General features: G+C 45.3%; 1 protein-coding gene across 2 annotated transcripts in view; it reads left to right on the top strand.

Moving 5' to 3' along the window:
- The window catches only part of LOC138481138 (gamma-aminobutyric acid receptor subunit beta-4), an 839,960-nt gene that overhangs the window by 147,581 nt on the left and 670,451 nt on the right, over positions 1–21,928 (top strand). For both annotated transcript variants that reach the window (XM_069613063.1, XM_069613062.1), the window contains exon 3: positions 19,114–19,181. In XM_069613063.1, coding sequence (XP_069469164.1) covers positions 19,114–19,181 — 68 coding nt within the window. The remainder of the gene's footprint in view (positions 1–19,113; positions 19,182–21,928) is intronic.

The raw sequence follows: 21,928 nt of genomic DNA, 5'->3' as shown, positions 1-21,928 counted from the left end.
CAGGGCTAAGTAGTCTCTTGGTTGTTGCCCCTGACCTTCTATCCGGGGCTACAACAAAAAGACCCGGGGCTGTAGCCCTCTTAGCCCCCCCCAGCAACGCCTCTAAACCAATGTTGAAAGGATAGAAAGCAGACCAAGCATGCCTGACATATGACTGATTGTGCGTGTCTGCAATGAAATGTTATAAATACTCAGTTCAGCTATAATGCTAAATTAACTTCAAATAGATGGATGGCAAGGTCTTTGCTACCCAGATTCAAACCAGTGTCCTGCAGTTTACACCCAGATCTCTGCAACAGATGAATGGATCTATTGAAATGCAGCAGTGCAACAAGTAATGTTCTGTTTATATCTGGAAAATATGCACAGGACTCAATTTCCTTTGATAACCCCTGATACAGACTCATCTCCCACTTAATTTCTTCACCCTTCATCTCCTTCATAAAGCCTTTAAAGTTATTTTTAATTGGTTTTATTCTCCATAAAAATGAAACTGCACCTCACTGGAAATGCCCAGAATTTCCTATAGATTGATGGGTCTCAATGAGATTCGGGCTGGAAGGCATATGGGCAGCGGTATGCATGCATACACCTTCTCAACATTGATCAGCAGTGCAAATAACCTTTGTATGTAGCTGTTTTGCTCAGGTGTATACACATAATTTATATCCGATCTGAGGGCGACAGGCCTACATTTGCTTTCTTAGCTTTTATCCTTTTGTGATCCCATACAGTATAATGTATATTGCTTACCTAATCACATCTGTCCCTCATTAAACACAAATAAACTGGCACCCTGGATTTGTGTCCTACAAGTTGTAGCACAACTCATCAAAATACTCTTCCAATTCGACCATATCATCCAGGCCCTCATCAAACTGCAATGGCTCCCACTGCAAGCATGTATTGCCTTCAAATCCTGCAGCAACATCTAGAAGGCCATCACAGCCAAGTCCCCAAGCTACCTCACTGACAAGGTCTGCATCTCCAGAGGCCTAGGATCCACCAGAAGTATGGACATGTGCCAACTTGACCTCTACTGTCGCAGGAATGAAAGGACAAAAAAACATTCATGTGTGCAATTGAGATCATTGCCGCGAATGAGCAAATATTGGTATGTTGTTCAGTCACATTGTTTTTTGCCTCCCTACTTCACCTGGCGTTCACAAATGCGCTCACAAATTTCAATATTGAACAGGCTAACCATAGGACCTGTTTGGAGCAGCAACAGGGGATATTGTAATGCACAGATGGCCAATTCTGAATCATCTGTTCGTTGCTGTGACTAGGGACAACATTGCCATGTGCAGTGTTGCACTGCCCACCCAACCAGTCCCACCAAAGGTGGAGATCACTGTATGTAATAAAGAAGTTTGCTTGTTTTGGGAACATGTGCATTTCTGAGCTACACAAGATTTGCACAGAGATGATTACATGTATGTGAATCGGCCACCCCATTGCCCATTTGTACCACAAGTTGGTTTGCGGTGAAGTTGGTGTGCTTGGCTGCAACATAATAACAGAAACAAGTACTTTTGAGCAATGTGTGTCCTTGAAGAGAATAGAGAAATCAAAATGGCATGCTGTCTCCTTAAGATGATTGGCTTTGATGGTCTTAATTACAGATTTCATTGGTTTCCATGCTTTCAGCGTTATTAATGTCTCATTAAGGGTAATGTTATCTAATTTGCAGTAGAGGGTTTTCGTAATAGTGTACCCAGTCACTAGAAATCCATAATGATACTTTACTGCTTGTAGTAAGTGATAATTAAAATATAATTTAATTTTGAGTTCATGAGCATTTCCCCCACATTCTAATACATTTTCTTCATTTAATGAATATTATAGAAATGTGTCTGGAAATCGAAAATAGTTCTTCAGCATTTCTGATATTTGCCTTTAACATCATTTTCATTCTGTTTCCTTCATTCCCATCGCAGGATCTATAGTGCACATACAGTAAAAGAGGCCCTGCTTCTTCACGGCGTGCACATGGAGGCTTTAGCAATGGTACAATAATGACGGTTTCACTTTTTTTAGAGCTTAGTGCCAAGTCTTGTTTTGGCGATGGAGTAATAATATATTTAAACAAGGAAACACATCTTCAGAGTAGGTGGGTTTTCAAAACTACAATCACACATGCCAAATCGGCTGCAACAAAGTCATTTGCACAACTGAAGGCTGATGGATGAAAGGTCATGAATTCATCAAAACCTCTGACTATGTGGAAAATCAGGCTTGGAGCCACCACAAAAGGGAATGGTTAGGTCACATCCCATCTGCAGGAGTTCACAACCAATCCCAGACATGTATCTGCCTCATTTTGGCAACCTCGCTGAGGTGTAGCTTGGGTCTCTATGCACAGCAGGCTCAGGACCAATGTAGGCGCATACCCGTCCAACACAGGGTGACATTTGTACAACTCAAGGTTGATGGCTGGAAGGTTTTGAATTAATCATAACCTCTGGCATTGCTCGGGGCAACCCCCCCAGACCATCCGGCTGTGCTATGACAGAAAGGGAAAGAGCATATGTGAATCAGGATTAGTCCAACCCCAAATGGGGCAATCCAGCCCGAACTGCTATGTCACATCCCTGCTGCACAAGAACACAAGTAAATCAGTCAGCAGCATTCTTGGTCTGATAAAGAAAACTGACTTTAGGTTTGCATTAGATTTCTGTGTGCAGAAGTGATCCTTATCCTTTTCAGATTATGCAGTGATGTACTCTCCAATGTTACCATAAACAGTAGCCTGTCCTTCCAGAAACACATAGCTAAGAAGGCCCAAGCGACCTGGCTCCAAATCTCCACCCTTCACAACATCAAACTCTTCATCCCACCGCAGGACTCCCAAATATCAATGCAGGCCCTTGTTTTCTTGCACATGAATGGGGGAAACACCCTCCTGATGGGGCTCTCAGCTGTCTAATTGGCTCCCCTAAAAGCCACCCCCCACACCACAGCACGCCTTATTACAGAAGTGTGGACATTTGACTGAATCCGGTAATTGGTACTTCCAACCTGCATCCATTCAAGCTGCATGTTTCTGCACCTGCCTTTCAGCTATCCTACTAACATCGAAATAAAATCCATGCACAGTTATGCCAATAATAGTGGCAGAAGGGCACTTTACATTGCATTACATTTTCATTTGCTTCCACAGAAACATGTCTACTTCCATGGTAACTGTTACTAACAGCATAACAGGGGCTGTATTACAGAAACTTTGCAATGGTGCAAGTGCAATTTTGCATTGTATTAGCACTAGGAGACAAATGGCCCCATTTTGCGCAAAATGCACTCTTTCAGTGCATTTTTCCACAAGAACAATGTTTACCCTCATGCTAATATAGAACCATTTTAACACTAGGGCAATCCTTGTCTTCATGAAATAAGGCATTGAAAGAAAAATGTCTTCCTACAAGAGAACATTTTTGCACTAGTGCAGTTTACGGGAGAGCATAGTTTCAGAATAATCCACTTAACATAAAGTTGCAAGAAATGCAGGTCAGTAAACCTCCTGAGTTACACCTTATCCTATCTTTGATGTACATACGTAATAGGATGAAAGACCCTCCAATGTGTCAGCTTCTAAGGCCCAGGTTTCTTGAAAAAAGAAGATCCCAGGTTTCCTCACAAAATCCCTCCCTTCTCTGCAATTAAACCTGGAATTAATACCAGGCATGTTTCATGTTAAAAACGTAACATTCTGATTATACAAAGTAAACATTTAAGTATAAAGAGGGCTGCTAATGACCGCAAACTCCTCATTCCTTTTGCATCCTGACAATATTCCTTCCAAATACAGTTGATCTCATGCCAATGTCAAGTCAATCAACCTCATCCAAGTTACTCAGCTCTTCAAATCTATATGTCTTTTAAAAAAAAATATATGTATTTATTTATTTCAAAATATACATACTGTACATTTATATACATATATACAAGAACCACAAGAACCACAATCATTAACAATACATCTTAGTAGTTAACAAAATATAAAAATCCTAAAAAGTAACAGGTCCCTCCAACCCACCTGCCCCCACCATTCGAACCAATTATTGACATTGCGTTTCAAAGTCTAGTACAGCGATAGAAATCTCCCCCAATCCTTCTCAAATAAGGAGAATATTTTTGTTCCCTTCTGTAAATAACTTTCTAAATACCTGCCAATTCATGTATCCCCTTAATCCATGCATCCAGTATCACAGGTAATGTCGATTTCCAACTAGTCAAAATCAATTTCAAATCTATGTTTTAATGGTAAGAGCTCTCTCCTAGTTAGCAAATTGCCACCCCCACCCCCACCCCCACTGACTGGAAACAGATTTGTATTGATTGGTGGTAATCATGGATACCGCTCCTCCTACTCTACCAGGTGGTTCCTCTGTGCTATGTTCAGTAGGCTTTTCTGAATGTGGGTGTGCTGGATATGAGTGCCATTCTGGGAGAGGAGAGGCAGGTATATACCCCTGCATGAAGTGGGATGAGTAAGTACGTTTAGATGACAGTCATGGGGAACTCAGGCCCCTCTCTCATTTAATGTGCAGGTGGGTGGACAGAACCACATCCCTTGCCTGGACCACAATCAGACTCCTAAAATGACAGTCATGGGGAACTCACACCTTTCTCCCATTTAATGTCCACATGGGTGGACAGAAGAACAGCCCTTGCATGGACCACAGTCAGACCCATTGGAAATACTCCACCTCTTCCCCTGAATACAGACCAAGAATGGGGAGACCTCATGTCTGAATTGCAGCTGCAGGAAACCCGGGAGAGCGACCTCAGCAGCCCCCCTTTGTTACCCATGGGAGTAACACCAATCCCAGGCCACATGCAGTAAAAGCAGTTTTACATCCTCCCCATTCATGTAGGGTAATGAGCACCACACCCACTGACCTGTCGTCTACAGGAAATACTCAAAAGAACTCTGGGGGGATTCTTTGAGCAACGGACAGGAAGACAGAGCAGTAACTGCAGCATATCTGCCAGGGAGAGCATCCTAGAATCTGATGCAGGGTGGCAGTGTGCCTATTTAACAAAGTCCTCTGAAAGCTCAGACCTACAGGGCAGACCAATGACTAATCATACTCACATAGGTCATTTGAATGCTCAAGCCAAACAGGGTAAAGTCATTCAGCCTAAGTTCTACAAAATGGCCAGTGCCCAACACATCGGGAAAAGAATGTTAACGAGTACAGACCTGATGAGACGTTAAGTGGCACTAGAGGAGCTCTAGCAGAAGCAAAGAAGCATGGGTGAGGTGGCTAGAAGCTAAGAGCGGAGGATGAAGGTGCAGGAAAATAAGGAGGTGGTGACCAGGAATATCAGGAGGATTAAGGAGGTGATGAAGAATACGAAGGTGGTGTATAGTAAGGCAGTAGTAAAGCGGAACAACAGAAGGACGGATGTAGTTGGATAAGGAGCTAAAGAATGAGAATAAGGAGAAAGAGCTTAGATGCGATCTGAGGTGATATTTGCTGACAGGAAGGAAGAAAGGAGTACAAAGGAAGCTCTAAGTATCATACAGGGAGAGGAGGAGGGATGTGTTCAGTAGGAGATGACAACTGAGAAAAAGAAGAGACATGTCTTAAGAATTAGGTTGGGAGAGGCAATATGAAGGAGAATAGGACTAGTCAAAAGGATGTGAGAGGAGAAGACCAGAGAAAGGCAAGAGAGGAGCAGGCGCAACCTATGATTAAGGTGCATGAGCGGAGGAGGGTACAAGCATGTGGTGAGCTGTCAAGGAGGAGATCCCGGTGGTGAAGTAAGTGCCGCCTTAGGTATGGGATCCTTGCAACTCAATGAGGAAGTAGACCAGGGTGGGTGTTGTGGACTAGAATCAGGACCTCAAGGCAGGAAGGTGAAGGAGGCACTCTGACATGATTGGTAGAAACTCTTTGAAGGCCATACTCTAGGTAGAAACACTGATGTTCATTTCAACCTCATAAAGCCCAAAGTGCCGGATTTGCCCAGTCCCAATGTGGAGGTGCACACAGGGCCATCAAAGCCAGTGAACGGTGTCTTCCTGGAGTTCAGGGTGAGAGAGAGAGAGGGAAGAAAGGTAACCTGGGGGGACTACCTTAGGGAGCAAGGGTCAACTAAGGAATAAACCAGTGAATAAGAGCCATCTAGGGCCTAACAATATAATGAATAGTCACCAGGAAAGATGATTTACCCGAGGTCTAACCCAGGAAAGAGAATCTTACAGAGTCTTTTCACAGTGTTGGGGACACTTGAAAATCCCCACCTTCTAGGAAATGCAAATAGAATATCTTAAACTATGTTCCAATGTTTGTTACAGTGGACATAGAGAAGACTCATGAATGGAGACAGAAGTGAAGAGCTGGGATCAAGATAGGATGGGAGCAAGTGTTGGAAGGTATCAGGAGCAAAAACAGGAAAATGGAGGCTATGAAGATGGAAAATAAAATTAATTGAATGAATGAATGAATGAATATAAAATCAGACAAAAATGTTGAAGGGTGCCATGACACAGAACAGGATCAGGGATAGTATGAAGAAGAGACAAATGGTAGGACACCATGTTATGAGGTAGTGAGGGGACCCCGTACAGAGTTCGGGAAAGGAACAGGCACAAGGTGATGCAGAGCATTGCATTGAGTGCACCTGTCAGGAAATTGATTAATAAATATGGTGCTGTCATGGTTGATTATCCAACCAGGTATTACCGACAGTTCTAGCAAGCATTGTCAATGGTGAGGGAACATTTGGAAACATAGTCCGAAATATCTGGAGAGCCAAAGGCTGCAGACCCCTGCATTAGGACAACAATTACCCAATTGGAGAAAAAAAAATACTCTTTCACTTCCGTTTTTCAGTGTCAACGTTTTCCCTTATGCTAACAGGTAACAGTTTTGGAAATAGGGCACTTTTAGATGAGTCCACAAACATTTGCTAGATACATAGGGCCCCATTACGAGGTGGGCGGTAAGGGTTAACGGGCACCGATAAGGAGACCGGTGCCGGTAAACCCTTACCGCCCTATTACGAGGTCCTTTAGCGGGCCCCGCTATGGGTGCCTAGTTTTACCAGGCGCCCTTAGCGGGAGTTGCTAAGGGACCAGGGAGCTAAAAGCTCCATCCCCATTCCCATTGAGCCCTATGGGGGCTCGAATGGGGAATGGTTCTCGGAATGGGGATTTACCGGGTCCTCCAAGGTTGGAATGACCCGGTAAGTCCCTATTTCGAGAACCCGGAGCTGGAAAGCGGTAAGGGGGTAGCCATGGTGCTCGTAGCACCACGGCTACCTCCTACCTTGTAATGATAGTGTTTTTCTGTACATCGAAGCAAATCACCATTCGAACACAAAAATGTGCACTGTAACCATTTTAACATTATTTGCTAAATGATCACATGGAAAAACACACAATGCCAAAATAAAGTACAGAAGGGATTCTTTGGTGCATGCTTTCTGTCATTTCCAGGACAATTGTTATCACACGATGCGTATTAGGATTGTGCTAGGGTGCAATATTCCTCAATCAGATTTTTAAAATGCAGTTATACATGAGCTTTACATTTACGTACCCCACTCCATCTGGGGCATTTAATATACTGCACCGCAGCCCTCAACAAAGTACATTTTGCTAAAGATCAATAAAGGAAAAACAACATTCCTAATGGTTGCTGTCATGCCCTTTACCTCTTCACTCTCAATCACTCCATCAGAAGAACCGTCAGATACCAAAAATGAGTCTCTCTTTGTACTGACAACAGATGTCAATGTCATTACTCCCACCTGTCCTTCTTAGACATCATCAATTATTGGCAATCTTTCTCCACTGCGGATAAGTGGCACGTCAGTGAGGCCTGCACAGTGGCATCTGCAAAGTCTCTGGGAAGCAAAATCAAATATCCGTTGCAGCGAGAAACAATAGTGAGAGCATAGCCTTACTCATCCAACACATGTTCACAAGCACAATATAGTGTATGGGCATCCAGTGGCCCCGGGATATCAGGCGGCGGTAAGGGTGTTACAGGGTCGCCAGTAACCCGCTACCTACCAGGAGGTTTTTACCGTCAGCCCCGTAATGAGCCCCAAACTCTGGTGATTTATTATTCAGCAGTGTGCGCTAACAAAATAAATGTATTCTTCACTAGAAAGATCAACAACCTCCCACCCGTCAATTACAAACACACATTCGCGGCCCAGGTTGTGTCAGAAAGAATCCCGCTGGTATGTGACTGGCTAAAATGAGATGATATCTCTACCAGGCTGTTATGCCAATGCTACTGTTACTGCATAGGGATATTACAGTGATGCTTAACACCATCGGTGGGGGCGGGGGTGGGGTGTTACTGCCAGCTGTATAAATGCAGCCATCAAAAAATATGTATTTCCAACAGCTAAATAAAAAAGCAGTAGGTGACCATCTAGGGTACTATTGGTGGGTCAACTGTATTTATATTTCGGGGACAAATCCTTCTTAGGATGGCTAGATCAGGTGGCATTTTGCTCTATATTTGCGATTGCTGTTGGTAATACAATTGCCATTATCTGTAATGGATTAACTGACAGTGGTATATTTTTAATAACGCATATTACATATCAGCGTGACATTCGATTTTATCGCTTTGATAACTTCTTGAGTGGATTTGACTGCCAGTTATTTTCCCTCCTGTAATGGGTGGTATTTTACAGCTGCAGAAAATTGCCAGTTGCCACTGGTGCTGTCCACACAGATCATTCTGTAATGATGTGCTCTATATTTGTGATCACGTGATAATAATGCCATTCAGGGCTATCCCATGAAGGATAATTTTCTGTATTATGACTTCTACAGATTTCGTAACAGTTTTAGAACTTTGCACAAAACATCATATTGCCATGATCGAATCCCTTCCACCTTTTTAAAATATCCTCTAGATTGGTCTTTCCATCGTCTGCACCCTATGGTAGTAATTAGAGATCAACCTGCATCTACTTCATGCCATAAGGGACAAACTGGTCCATAATCTCAAAGAAATGCAGAAGGAGGTATCTTCCCTAGGACAGATTCTTCAAGGATTCTTCACCTGTGGCAGACACGTTTCATGCAGATTTGGCCTGAATAGTGTAAGAAACTATCTATATTATAATACCAAAAAAACAGCTTTCATACAAAACTGTTTATTAACTGCGATAATACTTTTGTGGTATCTTCAAACACTTGTGTATAGGCGCGTTATAAATGCAATATCATATCATATCACATATTCTGACCTGTCTGTGAAAACAAATGATACATAAGTAGCTCTATCAGACTCATGAAGATGCATGTTAAGGAGCATCTTCGAGCTCTGCGGTATTGTAGTGAACAATATTGCCTATCGGTACATTATCAGGTCCACCACCAGGGGCAAAGAGGCACTTTGTTTCTTTGGGGCACAGAGTGTGGATCGCAAAAGTGGAGGTGCTAGTTGAGAACAAGTATAACATCAGATGGAGGTCAAAACAATTATAAGATTTCGAACACTAAAACCCCAAGGACACAACATCATGGAGGGATCACATCTGTTCTTAAAGATAGGGCCCCTGTCTTACAAATCTCTATGCAGCCACTTTTGAAGTTGATATAATGGTGTTTTTGAAGTTTATACCTTTTTAGGACAGAACGATTTTTACAACTAAAGTTTGGTTTCCATTGTGATTTTTTGTAGTCTTTTTATTTAAGGAGTTTCCGATGAAATAGAGATGTAGGACTATCTGATAGTACATACCAATGAGTGCCAAAGTTATGCTTCCATTGATGCAATGTAGGATGGGCGACTATAACAATAATATATAACTGGAATCCACATAATGTCACAATTAGATATGATGTTTTAGCTTTAGTTTATATATATATATTGAAGACATTAATACATTTTGTTGTTTTGAGGAACATTGCCTGGCATGGATTTTAACTCCATTCTGAGATGGCAGCCTTATTTCTGAAGGTCATGACCACCACATATTGTCAGCCCATACATAGAAAGCTTTAGCTTGTTGTATTAATGAAACATATTTATGTACATTATGTCATGATTGATGTTTCATCCTTAGAGTGCAGCCAGAGTGAACAATAACTGCTGAGTGTTTAAAAGTATTAAGCTATTATTAGGCACTGGAGAACACTCCTTTTGATGGATTCCTACTCCATTCTAAGATGGCAGCCCCATTGGAGGAGGTCATTCGACCGTTACGTGGTGTGAAGCATAGACATGTTGATGGGTGAGGGTACTAGATTACCTTTCACCAAGCCAGTGTGTGGCCAAAACAAATCAGATGTCCCTATCTCTCTTCCTGCCTCCGTTTTTATTCTACCCGCATGGCTAGCATTTCCCTTTTGCCATGTTGATTCCTTTTCTTAATGAAGATGAATAAAGTTGTATCTATGTCTCATAGACAGTGTTGTCATGGAGTGCCTCCATGGTGTGCTTTTTGGAACTGATGCCTTAAACATGCTGTTAGAATATTAGCAAATGGTCCTGCATACAATTATTTTGCCTACATAACAATTAGGGATGTCATCATAACGCAATGCATAGTAAAACCAAGTTGGGTTTTTAGCGTATTCGCATAGCATAATCGCAATGGTAATGTATAGGAAACCTGCACATGCAATGTCCGGGAAAAAAAGACACCCTGTATACCTCGAGAGCTTTGACATCTGCCACTCTCCTGCAGGAAACAAGACACAGTAACAGCTAGTTTTCCCGACAACTGATGTCCGATAGGTCTCTATTTCGTGGACAACCCATAAAGAGCCATAAGACCACCATGACGTCCCACAGCTGTACATATGTTGGCAAAGGGGGAGCACAAAACTTCACACCATGCAGCAGTTGAGCCACCGCTGGATGTTCCCCCATGGGAGCTCCGTCCACTGGCTCATGCCCTGCTGAAATGGCGGACCTGTAAACTCCTACAGTCAGGTATGCTCTGCTCCCTTTTGTGACAGACGCCATGAAATTCAGCAACTGGACTACAGGGGCTGAAACAGGATGAATAATTTGATGGCTGCACCATAGGCGTCATCTTCTCCAGGCTGCATCATAGCTCTTGACGGTAGATGGTGTGCAAGATTGCTTGATAAAGTTGGAAGCTTGCTCCGAAATGCCTGAAAGACTCCATGTACCCCTGACACCCTGCGTGCACGTAGATGCAGTTGCCCTGTCCTCGTCAGAGGATTCAAGCTCCCAGAGGGGTCTACTAGGAGATCCCGCCTGTGAGAGATCATTCACAGGAAATCCGAGGAATGTTCCATCAGAAATGGAAACCACGCTTCTGACTTCCAGTTTGGTGCTACTACCATGACTTCCCCCTTCTCCCAGCAAATCTTTGCCAACGCTCTGGTTAGCAACATGAAGGGACGACAAGGTGTAGTGCACTGCACCCCCTACCACTTCGGCAGAACGTGTCTGCCCATTGCGCTTCCGGGTTCAGCCTCCAGATGAAGAACTTGGCTAACTGACTGTTCAATCTGGATGTAAACAGATCAGTGTCCAGGGGACCCCACACTGCTGCTATCCATGCAAAGTCGTCTCTGTGTAGCACCCAGTCATTGGAATCATGCCAGTAACAGGAGTTCCAATCCACTACTACATTCTGGATCCCTCGGCATGTATTTTGCCATCACTGAAACCTTCGGGTTGAGGCAGTAGTGCCAGAAGGCCTTCGTCACCTCCACTAGCATCCTCGACCTGCTACCTCCCAGTTGATTGATGTAGCCTACTGCTGAAATGTTGTACATCCGAAGAAGGATGCAACACTCTGCTTTGTCTTTCACGAACACCTTCACTGCGAAGGAGCCTGACAACAATTATAGACAATTGATGTGGATGTCCAGCTCCTTTTCCCTCCTGTCTCCTGTTGGCTGCTCCTGTCGCCCCAGCCTGCTCTGCTTGCGTCAGACTCTATTATCAAATCTGGGGTATCCCCGAAAATTGCTCAACCGTTCCAGGCCTCCATGTTCTGGAGCCACCATTCTAACTCTGATCTCCCGTCTGGATACACCCGTATTAGCTGATGATATCCCATGCCCTCCTGCAGATGCCGGATCTTCAACCTCTGCAGTGCCCTTTAATGTAATGGGCCTGGGGATATCACTTGAATAGAGTTTGCTAACAGCCCGAAAATTCTCACAAGAGCTTGTAATGAAATCATGGGTTTCGCCAACTCCTTCTTTATCGCTCTATTCTTGGGAGCTGAAAGCTCCAGGGTCCCTCTTGTGGAGCCTACTTTGAATCCCAGAAACTCCATGCATTGCCTGGGGACGAGCTCAGATTTTTCCTGATTTATCAGGAAACCTAGAGACATCAGGAGCTGTGCTGCCCATTGTGTTGAGACCGCATGCTTGTTGCTTGCTAGCATGAGGATATCATCGAGATAAATCATCATTCGAATACCTCTTTCTCACATGGCTGGAGCCACTGGCCTCATGATCTTTGTGAAAGCCCAGGGCGTTGAGCCAAGACCGAAAGGTAGGCACCCAAACTGCTATATCTGCTCATCAAATAGGAAACGTAGGTATCTGCAGTACTTCTTGGCTATGGGGACCGTCAGGCAAGCATCCTTCAAGTCTAACTTCACTGGCTAATCTCCTGACCAGAGAATATTCGTGAGGAGATGTACTCCCTCCATTTTGAAGTGACTGTAAACCGGCCACCGATTGAGTTCCTAGAGGTTGATGACGGGCCTCACTTTCTCCCTTCTGTGTAGCTGAACTGCTGCTGATAATGGCTGTTGCCGCACTGTCGCTGTGCTATATTGCAGTTTTGCTGGCTAATTGAATCATCTCCCACTCTAGGAGCGCACACTCCTCTCGCCCCTGTACTAATCACCTGGGCCTAATCCTCTGTAGTGGTTCTGCAGTGAATTCCAGCATGAGCCCCGCTACGGCTTGGAGCAGCCAGGCTTTGCTGGAAAGCCTCTACCAGCCTCCTCCTTCCTCTACCTCTACGCCTATGGCTGCTGTGACCACGTGCATGAAAGAAGGAGAATTGCTGCTATGAGTCCCAGTAGTGTGATCCGGGGTTATGAGTTCTCTTCTGGGGATGGAAATGACTGCACGCACGACCTCTACTGCAGCCGGTCCCTGTGTGATGCTCAAAATGCATTGGAGGGACAGGGCCTCCCTGTCCTTGTCCGGTAGTACTTTTTCATTTGTGTTCTGTATTGTTTTCTGCCCAGGAGTCCATGTGGGACTCCTGGCAGTGCAGCTCTTCCTGTCTTTGGTTTGGTGTACAGCCCATGGGATACCCTTATGGCACCCATGGGTGGGGGTACAACCCTGTGCCCCTAGTGTATGTTTTTGGGCACCTGTGGATGGCCTGCAGAGCAGGGTATGGGCTGGTGGCAGCTCCATACTGAATTTGACAGGTGCCCTGGGTATCCTCCATTTTGGGATACCCCGGCCCTGCCATTGGAATCGGTTGATTCCTGATAGAAAACAATATGGCCCCTGTGGCCTCTTGCTTTCTATTGCCTGTTACCTTGTTTTCCCAAAGTCCTGGGAAGCCCTGACTCTGTCCTTCCCCCTGACTGGCTGTTGGGTGGAAGTTCCATATATGGTGTTGTTGTAAAGTCCAGTCCAGACTGTCTGGAGCCTTCCCAGTGACTGTATGTTGTGGGTACACCCTGTGGGTGGGACCTGGGTGAATGGAGTCTGTGACCAATATACACTTCTTGTTGTGGCTGTCTGGTTTCTGGTATGAGAGACAAAGACTGAGACAGCCCTGCCCGAAACTGGCCTGAATGCAGTGTTTAGTGTTGAATGGCTGGGTACTTGTCCCAATCCACATTCCTTGTTGTGAGTGTCTAAGAGGGAGGAGGATGGCCTGAATGCACTGTGTGCCTGATTGGCTGACTGACTGCATGAATGCCCTTCTGAATGATTGGCTGGTGAGTGTGACCCAGCAGTGTGGATGAGAGACAGGATAGTATATCTGGGGACCTCTCACCACTGGAATTGTTCAGAAGCTGTGTCTACACTTGAAGAGTAACTGGAACTGCTGATCCTCGACACCCAGCTGGAAGAAGAAGACTTGCTGTTGCATTTGCTTTGACCCAATCTGAAAGCTGCCGAATTCGTCGAAGACTGATCCGAGAGAAGACCTGGTAAGGCGCCCTATTCCCGTGCTCTGAGGGACCATCGAGCACCGCTAACCTTCGCCAAAGCTCCCTGGAAGTCAGACCCTCGAAATGCTGCCGACCCGAGATGGGAGCGCCGAGGAGAACGAAGTGAAGCACCCGGACTTCGCGGCTGTCGAAATCCATTGCCGTCGACCAGGGTTCGCAGGTTTGTGTAACCGCTGGAGGGCCGTCGAAGTTGTGTTGCCCAGACGCGGGGACCACTTGAGGCCATGCCACCGACGCCCAGAGCCGGCTGCTCTATTGCCAAAGAACATTTGAATCGAAGGACTCCTTTGTCCACAATGTCGACCGCTTTGTCCTGCTGGAGAAAGTCAAGGCTGCTGACGCGCTGAGGAGAATCCGCCGGTGGGTTTCCCGCCACCTGAAGGCCACAAAGACTTCTACGACTCGATGCCCTTGCTGGGCCACAGTTCTTTGGAAACTGTTTGCGGTCCAAAACTATCAAACGCTGAGGTGCCCCGCACACCTCATCCTCGCAGGACGTCGCCGACGAGCACCGCCTGGATCGACGCTGTGGTCTCAGCACCCTCGAACTTCTCATCGACGTCGTTGATGCCAAGTTCACCTTCTTCGACGCCTCTCAACGATCCGTGGCTCCTGCTTTAAAAGGAGTCACTCAAGAAGGATCCGTCGACGTTTCTTCGAAGAACTCTACTCCACCAGGTACATTGGGGGGGTAGAAACATTATAGGAGGAAATAAGACTATTGAGCAATATATGGACTGGCTTGTGCTATATATTTATTTTACAGGTTGCCCAGGTGGGGGGATCTCCACACAGAACTGTGTCTAGGTAGCTGGGCCAGTAGTCTGCCAATTGTGTCAACCATCTTGCTTTCCTTACTATCTCTATTTCTGGTTTCCTTGTTATTGATCTGAGTGACATTCTAACAGTATAGTTGATGCACTTTAATGAGATTTGATAATATTGGTGGTACCACTTTAGAACTGTATATATTTGCCATTGTTGATTTCTGAGTACAAAGTGCGTTATTGTGATAGTGTACATACCTTTGAATGTTAATTATATAAAGACTGTGTTTTCAGTAATACAGTGTGTGCACTTTCCTTTGTGGGGACTTGGGGACTACACTGTACTTAAGAACCAGCCTGCATCACCTCCTGAGAAGCTAGGCCTTGATTGCTTGTCCATTGCTACCTTATAGAGAATCTTGGCTGGGGTCCTCTGTGCCTCTCCTCTACCATATAGAGAACAGAAGTACAGACACCCCCCTCCGGTCCTTTACACCCTGCAAAAACCCTGGCAGAGAAAATCTTCTTGATGGAGGTTTGTGTCTTTTCTAAGGTAGTGTAGGTGACTACAAACCTCCCTATCTCTTTGGAGAAAGCTTCGCCGAACAAGAGGCTCTGTGCAGACTCTCCCACCTCATAGGAGGCTAGGTCCCCCTGTTTTGAGTAAATCTTCAATAGGAGGCTCCTCCTTCTCTCAGTCAAAAGGGAACACTTTGCATTCCCCAGAAGACACACTGCTCTTTGCGCCCAATTTGCCAGTGTGTCTGGGTCCACCAGCTCGCCAGTGTCCCTGGCCCTTTCCGCCCAGGTCCGTGATCTTCACGATCGGTGCTGCTAAACCCAGAATATTTTACGGCACACATTCCAGACTCGGTTCATGCCTTTTCTAAGGTCCCTGGAGGCCTTAGACACAAAAATAAACCATCTTGGGATCGAGTTCTGGCATTTATGCCACCTACTCTGGCAGGTCTGGCCTGGGGTATTCTGATCGCATATGCAATCTCACCTCCTTCTCAATTGGCTTGTGACGCCTCTGTGTCATGTAAGAGGCTACTCATGGAGAAGGCAGCCAGTCATTGGTTTTGGGATGCACAATAGACTCAGGATCAAATATATCCATCAGCTCCTCTTTGGGCACTTCTAGGTGCTTCACTTTTGCTTTTTGCTTCCCACTTTTTGATCTCAGAGATGATCTTGAGTCTGACATGTCTATGAAGAGTCCTCATTGTCCCCTGTACTTTGCACCCCTGGGGAAGGGGTTAGGAGGCTTGGCACAGTCAAATGTTTAATGAAAGCTTTTCAAACACTCCGACAGCCTCAGAAGGCTTTCTTTTTCCATCCTTTTCTGGACCGGGGGTAGTCATAGACGCCTTCCTCTTGCAGGTCAGTTCTCTTCCCTTCTCATCAACCTCTTTACAAGGTTGATTAGAGGATGTGCTGTCGTCCATATCAAGACTGCTTTTAAGGCCCTCCCCAATCAATCACTCCAGTGCTTCTAGCCTGTCCTGTAGTGGGCACACACCCAGCGCCACTGCATCGACCAGGGAATCTCTCAACACTCTCTTGAAACTGAGAATTAGGTCAGTGTCATCCTCCATCATCACCTGGTCCTGGCTCCCCACACTCCTTTCATCTGATTCCATTATGATATTACTGACAGGTAAGGCGCCTGTATGCCTGAACAGGGCAGGCTGTGAGGCACATCCTCTGTTTTAGGGGGGGAGGGGATCTAATAATATGGGCCACTCTTGATTTAAAATTGAAGATGGCTGCTCACTATGAGTGCCTCCTGGTAGGGCACAGTTCTAATAGCACTATGTGGGGGATAACTGAGTTCTCAGTCTGCAATTTCACAGTTGGGAATAACGAGTGAGCATCCCATGTGTTCGAAACGTCTTCCGCTGCACATCTCTGCTTATTGCAGCTGCGTTATGCCTCGGAGGAAAGAAAGTCGTTGTACTCTCTCTGCCGCGCTGCCGAATATGTGCTTTGTGCAGCACAAAAAACCTCTACCGCGCCTGCGCGAGCGTGTTGAAACCTCACGCAGGCGCAGCTCTCCTTCACACAAGATCGAGCAGAGCTTTGCTGGTGAACAGCTTCTGTCGGTCATAGCGGTAAATGGAGAAAAGATATTACAGAGTGCAGCGGGGGCCCAGAAGTGAGTTTGATTCTCACGGTCCGGCTGCGCTCTGTACTCGCAATGCTGTTCTGCGCCCGAAGCTGCGAAAGGAAAAACGTAACGCTTTGGCACGCCTCTAAGACTATGTCAACATGAATGTGTAGCAAACATGAACTGTAAAACAGGCCCTGAACCATATAAATATATAACAGGCACTATAAAGCGCTCGGCAGTACTGTGCTCGCCACCCAAAGGTGGTGTAATACATAAATGGGCCCCATATTATGGAGCAAATGTAATTTGGTGCTTATCTCTGTGAAAAGCAGAAAAGAAAGAGGAAGCGACCTCAGACAGGAAGTGACAGGTGTGGTGCAAGGAAAGGAAATGGACTAGAGGACTACAAAGGGCCCAAGTGTTGCAGGGATATGTAGTTTGGTTTGTTTTTTGTTGTTGTGATGTTGATGTTTTGAAAACAAAAAAGTAAAGAAAAATGTATAAACATTTAAATCTTGTGTGAGGAGTAGATTAAAGAAATTAAAGCATAATGCTCGCCTCTGATCTAGACATAGAACTACTTGGCTTGCCAGATATTCACTCCAATATGAACATCATATCATCTGGCTCCACACCCGATGAATTGCAATGATGTGCCAGGGCAAACAAATTGGTTTAATGTTCGTTGGTAACGTCATCATTGCTCCAGCAGTATATGTCAATACTGGATACCATTGTCCTTCACCCGTCCTCTCTGTTTCACACACTTTAAAGTGTAGAAAAGAGTGAGACAGTCTCCACAATCCGCCAGGATGGCACACAAATTAGTTCATGTTTTTACATGAGATGGTTCTGTTGTAGATGACCACTGACTAGATGGCGCAATTCCTACTAACAATGAATCAAGCTGATACGCTGTGAGGTGAACTTCGTTAAAGGAATGTGATGTGTTCAGATATTTGGAAACATCGTTATAATGACAGATTCTGTGCTAGAGGCATAGCTCTCAACTCACCCGCTTTTGGCGGGTGTCACCCGCCTTGTAAACAGGTGAGTCACCCGCCAAGCCTCGTGCACGCCCATTCATTTCAATGGGCCTCTCACCCGCCAAACACAAAATCGGGTGATTTCACCCGCCTTTGCATCGAAAAAGGTTGAGAGCTATGGCTAGAGGTCAAAGTTTGGTAGATGTGTAATCTTGACAATTAATATTAGTTCACATTCATGACTTATTCCAAAGAGTGTGAATGCATATAGCAGGCATGGGATTTAGAAGGCATGCAGCAGTCTGGGAAGCAACAGAGCGCTGTACAAAGGGGAAGCACCAAGAGGTTACAAGTAGCATGCAGGCGTAGCACAGGGGCTAGGAAGTGTAGAGGCCGCATGGAAGGGCGGAATCGTGAGGGAGAGAATTCGGATTGGGTGGAGCGATCAGCGACCAGCGAGATGTTCGTTGAGCATAGTGGTGCAAGTCCGTTTTGTATCACAGTATTTGCTATGACACCTGTTTGCAGTTACGGTAAGGGATTTCCCTATTCTGTCCGCTTTGTGTATGCGCTGCTTTCCTGGCAGAAACATGTGCTACAGACTTTTGTGAGCAGCATCTCCTTTTCATAAAATGAATCTCATTGTCATGGCGATGGGTTCATTCTCCATACAATATGTCATCCGTGCGAGATTTTGTAATCCAGGCTAAGGCTCATTGGTCACTGAAATGTACAGTTAAGACATTTTTGGCCAGTGGTGTGGATGGGAACAAGGGGAATGGGACTTGGGTTGCACATTCAGAGAGCGGGTTTGCCCTTTTGGGGATTTTTGTTGCCGTCAGGAAGTCCCCTTGATAGGACACAGAAAACTTTGGGTGCAGAGTACATATTTATGAACTTGTGAGTAAATATGTTGGTACAGTATCTTTAGTCATTAGTCTAATGATTTCATTTCAGGAAATGTTTTCACATGAAATATTCCCAACCGGGCGAATGTGTGTCGTATTGTGGTTCTCTATTCATTTAAACATCTTCTACACCCTTTGTGTCTTTTTAACTCCCAAACTTTCGAATGCCAAGAGTCCCGCTGTTCTACTCACCCTTCCACCTTTTATTCCAGGTGCACCGGTGACAGTGGGAATGAGCATCCATATATCCAGTATAGACCAGATTTCCGAGGTCAACATGGTAAGTACTCAGACTCTTTGAAAAATTGTTTTCATCAAATACATTCACGTCCTGTTTTTCTTGTAACCACAGATGCTACTGGTCCGGATTAGGCAACATCGATAGATTGTATTTGTCCATACCATCCCAAATTATAAATTCAATCTGTAATATACTTGAGAGAGAGGCTGGAAAATGTGTCAACTTCTACCCAAATATGATTCTTTAATATATGTCACATATTGTCATGAGTGCTAATTCCAAAAGAGGGTCCCGAGGAAGTACATGTTTTCTCACTGTGTTAATCGTATAAAATATTTATTTTCTCCAATGATGCTCTTCCCTTGGTTTTAGACATATATGCTTCCTTAAAGGTCTGGTCATTCGGAGACATAGACAATCTGACCGGTTTCTTCTAAAGAGAAACACACGTCACATGTGAGTGCTTCGGAATCAGGGCCCAGTTCAGTAGTGTCATTGCTTTCCACTGTTTTCTACCAAAGACTCACAAGACCCTCCAGCAAGGTGGCCTTATTCTGAGGGTGGAAATCGATTGCGAGAACATCCCAGGGGGGAAAGGGATTTCAGGCACTTGTTTCTCTCAGTTCACTTATGGTCATCACAACACTGCTGAAGGCACCCATCAGATATCGTCTGTAGCATCTTGTTACTGCTGCGGCATTTCAAAACTGTAAAGTAGTTGTATAATCCCCAGCTGTGTCATAGGATTAATAATTGTGATGGAAATGTGGTCATATTATTATTTCCTGGATTCCTGCATATTAAACAGAGACATCCTAAGACATAGCTCAATTTGTCTATTGAGCCGGGCAGAGGGGCGCTGGCGACTTTACTGTTTATTGATGCATGTTCTCGATGGTCACCATATATGAAATTGTCAATGGCTAAATATCAGCAACAGGGATGTTTTTTGCTTAGGGTTTATGAATGACATCAAGAGACATTTAGAATGAAATTCAAGCTGTCTATAATGGCCCTCGGAACCCAGAGATGGAAAACAAGACATTGTTGATGCTAGAGTTGTGCAAACTCATGGAAGCTTCCACAACAACAACTCTTTTGCTCATAGATCATAGAGTGCCTTTTGAATGTATGGGATTCATAAAGCACCACCCTAGCTGGAAAGCAACAGAGCACTGTACATAAGGGAGGCATCCAGAGGGCTGCGGGCCAATCGTGGGGGTAGGACTTTGAGAGCTGAGGAGAAGGGAGCTTTGAACGGACGAGACCACAGTCACTGCTCTGCTTCCATCCTTGTGTCCCACTATGTTACGTCCCCACCTCTACCTATGATGCTCAAAGGGTAGATATTGTTAGTAGGCAAAAGTGGATAACACACATGGACCACATGGAAACACAACCCCACGTGTCCCAAACCAACTGAGCTAGGATCTCACTAGCCAGAAGACAATGGGTACTGCGGAACTGCACACATATACACATCCGGATTGGCACCTTGCATTTCTCTCTGGTCCCCCTAACTCCCCCCTGCTTTGGGCAGTACAGAGTTCCATGGTGATGCCAGAAGGGCAACAGGTGAACTATAGAAGACCCGGTTACATCACATTGCATTGTGTATAGTGGTGTTTTTCCTGCTGCAGCCCATAAGAACCAATGCGTTGTCCATGTGTGGTTGAGCGCTTGTTACTGCTGGCCCAGTCACACACCCCCCTTTTAAAGAGAAGTGCTGCTACTATTGAGGGGGCACAATCAGGAAGTCGTGTCAGAATTGTGGTTGTGCACTGCAGTGATGTCACAGGAGTGACCAGCCGGTTTTAGATGTAGATGTTGTGTCGAATGACTTGCTACGAAAGAAACCACGCACAACAATAAACAGCAAAAAATGAGAGACCCAAAGCACTGGCTTGTGCTTTGATTTGGGAACGTGTCTCTGGAATTGAATCGGGCCTTGTTGCGAGACCTGAGAGGCAGCTTAACTGCCACTTGCGAGCGCTGCAGCTGCTTCCCCCCCACTCTCCCCCACACCTCGTGCTGTGGGAGTTGGTGTGAGCGTGCTCGCTGCCTATTATTAAAGCCATTCTGAATGTGGCATGCTTGAGAGACCCCAGCGTGCCCGCGCCAAGAAACCTTTGCATTTGGGAAAACAACCGAGTGTCAAAATGCTGAGTCCATGTGAACAGCAGCAAAAATCCGATAATTATAGCTAATAAGGCTTTTTTTGTTTGTTTCGCCTTCTGCTCCAAGAGAGAATCATTAAATTCCATCCCCGGTTTAGAAAGCAGGACCGGTTTGCTATCTCAAGGGGCCTGGGACTATGTAGCATTTTATTCAGTTAAACCACTTTAAAAGAACACAGCATAAAATAACTGCTCATACTTCCGGTATTGCCTTGGAGGGATTTGCATCAATTGCTATTGCCGCAGTTCTCCAAGGTGGGGGGCTGTACATGCATTATTAATAATAACCTGCTGCATACGAAGAATGCAATATCTGTCTGCAGCGCCAAGCCTTGCAGCTCTGCAGTTCATTATCTGCAGAGAGCCAAGGTGGGGTCCTGATGCTGGAGCCAGCAGCTTCCATTCAACTTCTGTTCGCCCGCAAGCAAGCCAGCCACTGTGGAGTGGCTTATTTCAGAGGTGTGGCTTCACCCTGTAAAATGCCTTCAATGTTCAGGAATTCTTCTAAGGAGCGGGTTCAGTAGCTTGCAAGAAGGTGATTGTATTGGCAGTGGTGTCACTGGCGGGGGCAGTGGGGGGCCTGAGCCCCTCCTCTGAAATCCTGGGCCA

This window comes from Ambystoma mexicanum, chromosome 5p (assembly GCF_040938575.1).
Source record: "Ambystoma mexicanum isolate Mex_15411 chromosome 5p, UKY_AmexF1_1, whole genome shotgun sequence".
NCBI lineage: Eukaryota > Metazoa > Chordata > Amphibia > Caudata > Ambystomatidae > Ambystoma > Ambystoma mexicanum.
The sequence above is the reverse complement of the archived record's forward strand: the minus strand, read 5'-3'. Positions and strand labels throughout refer to the sequence as shown.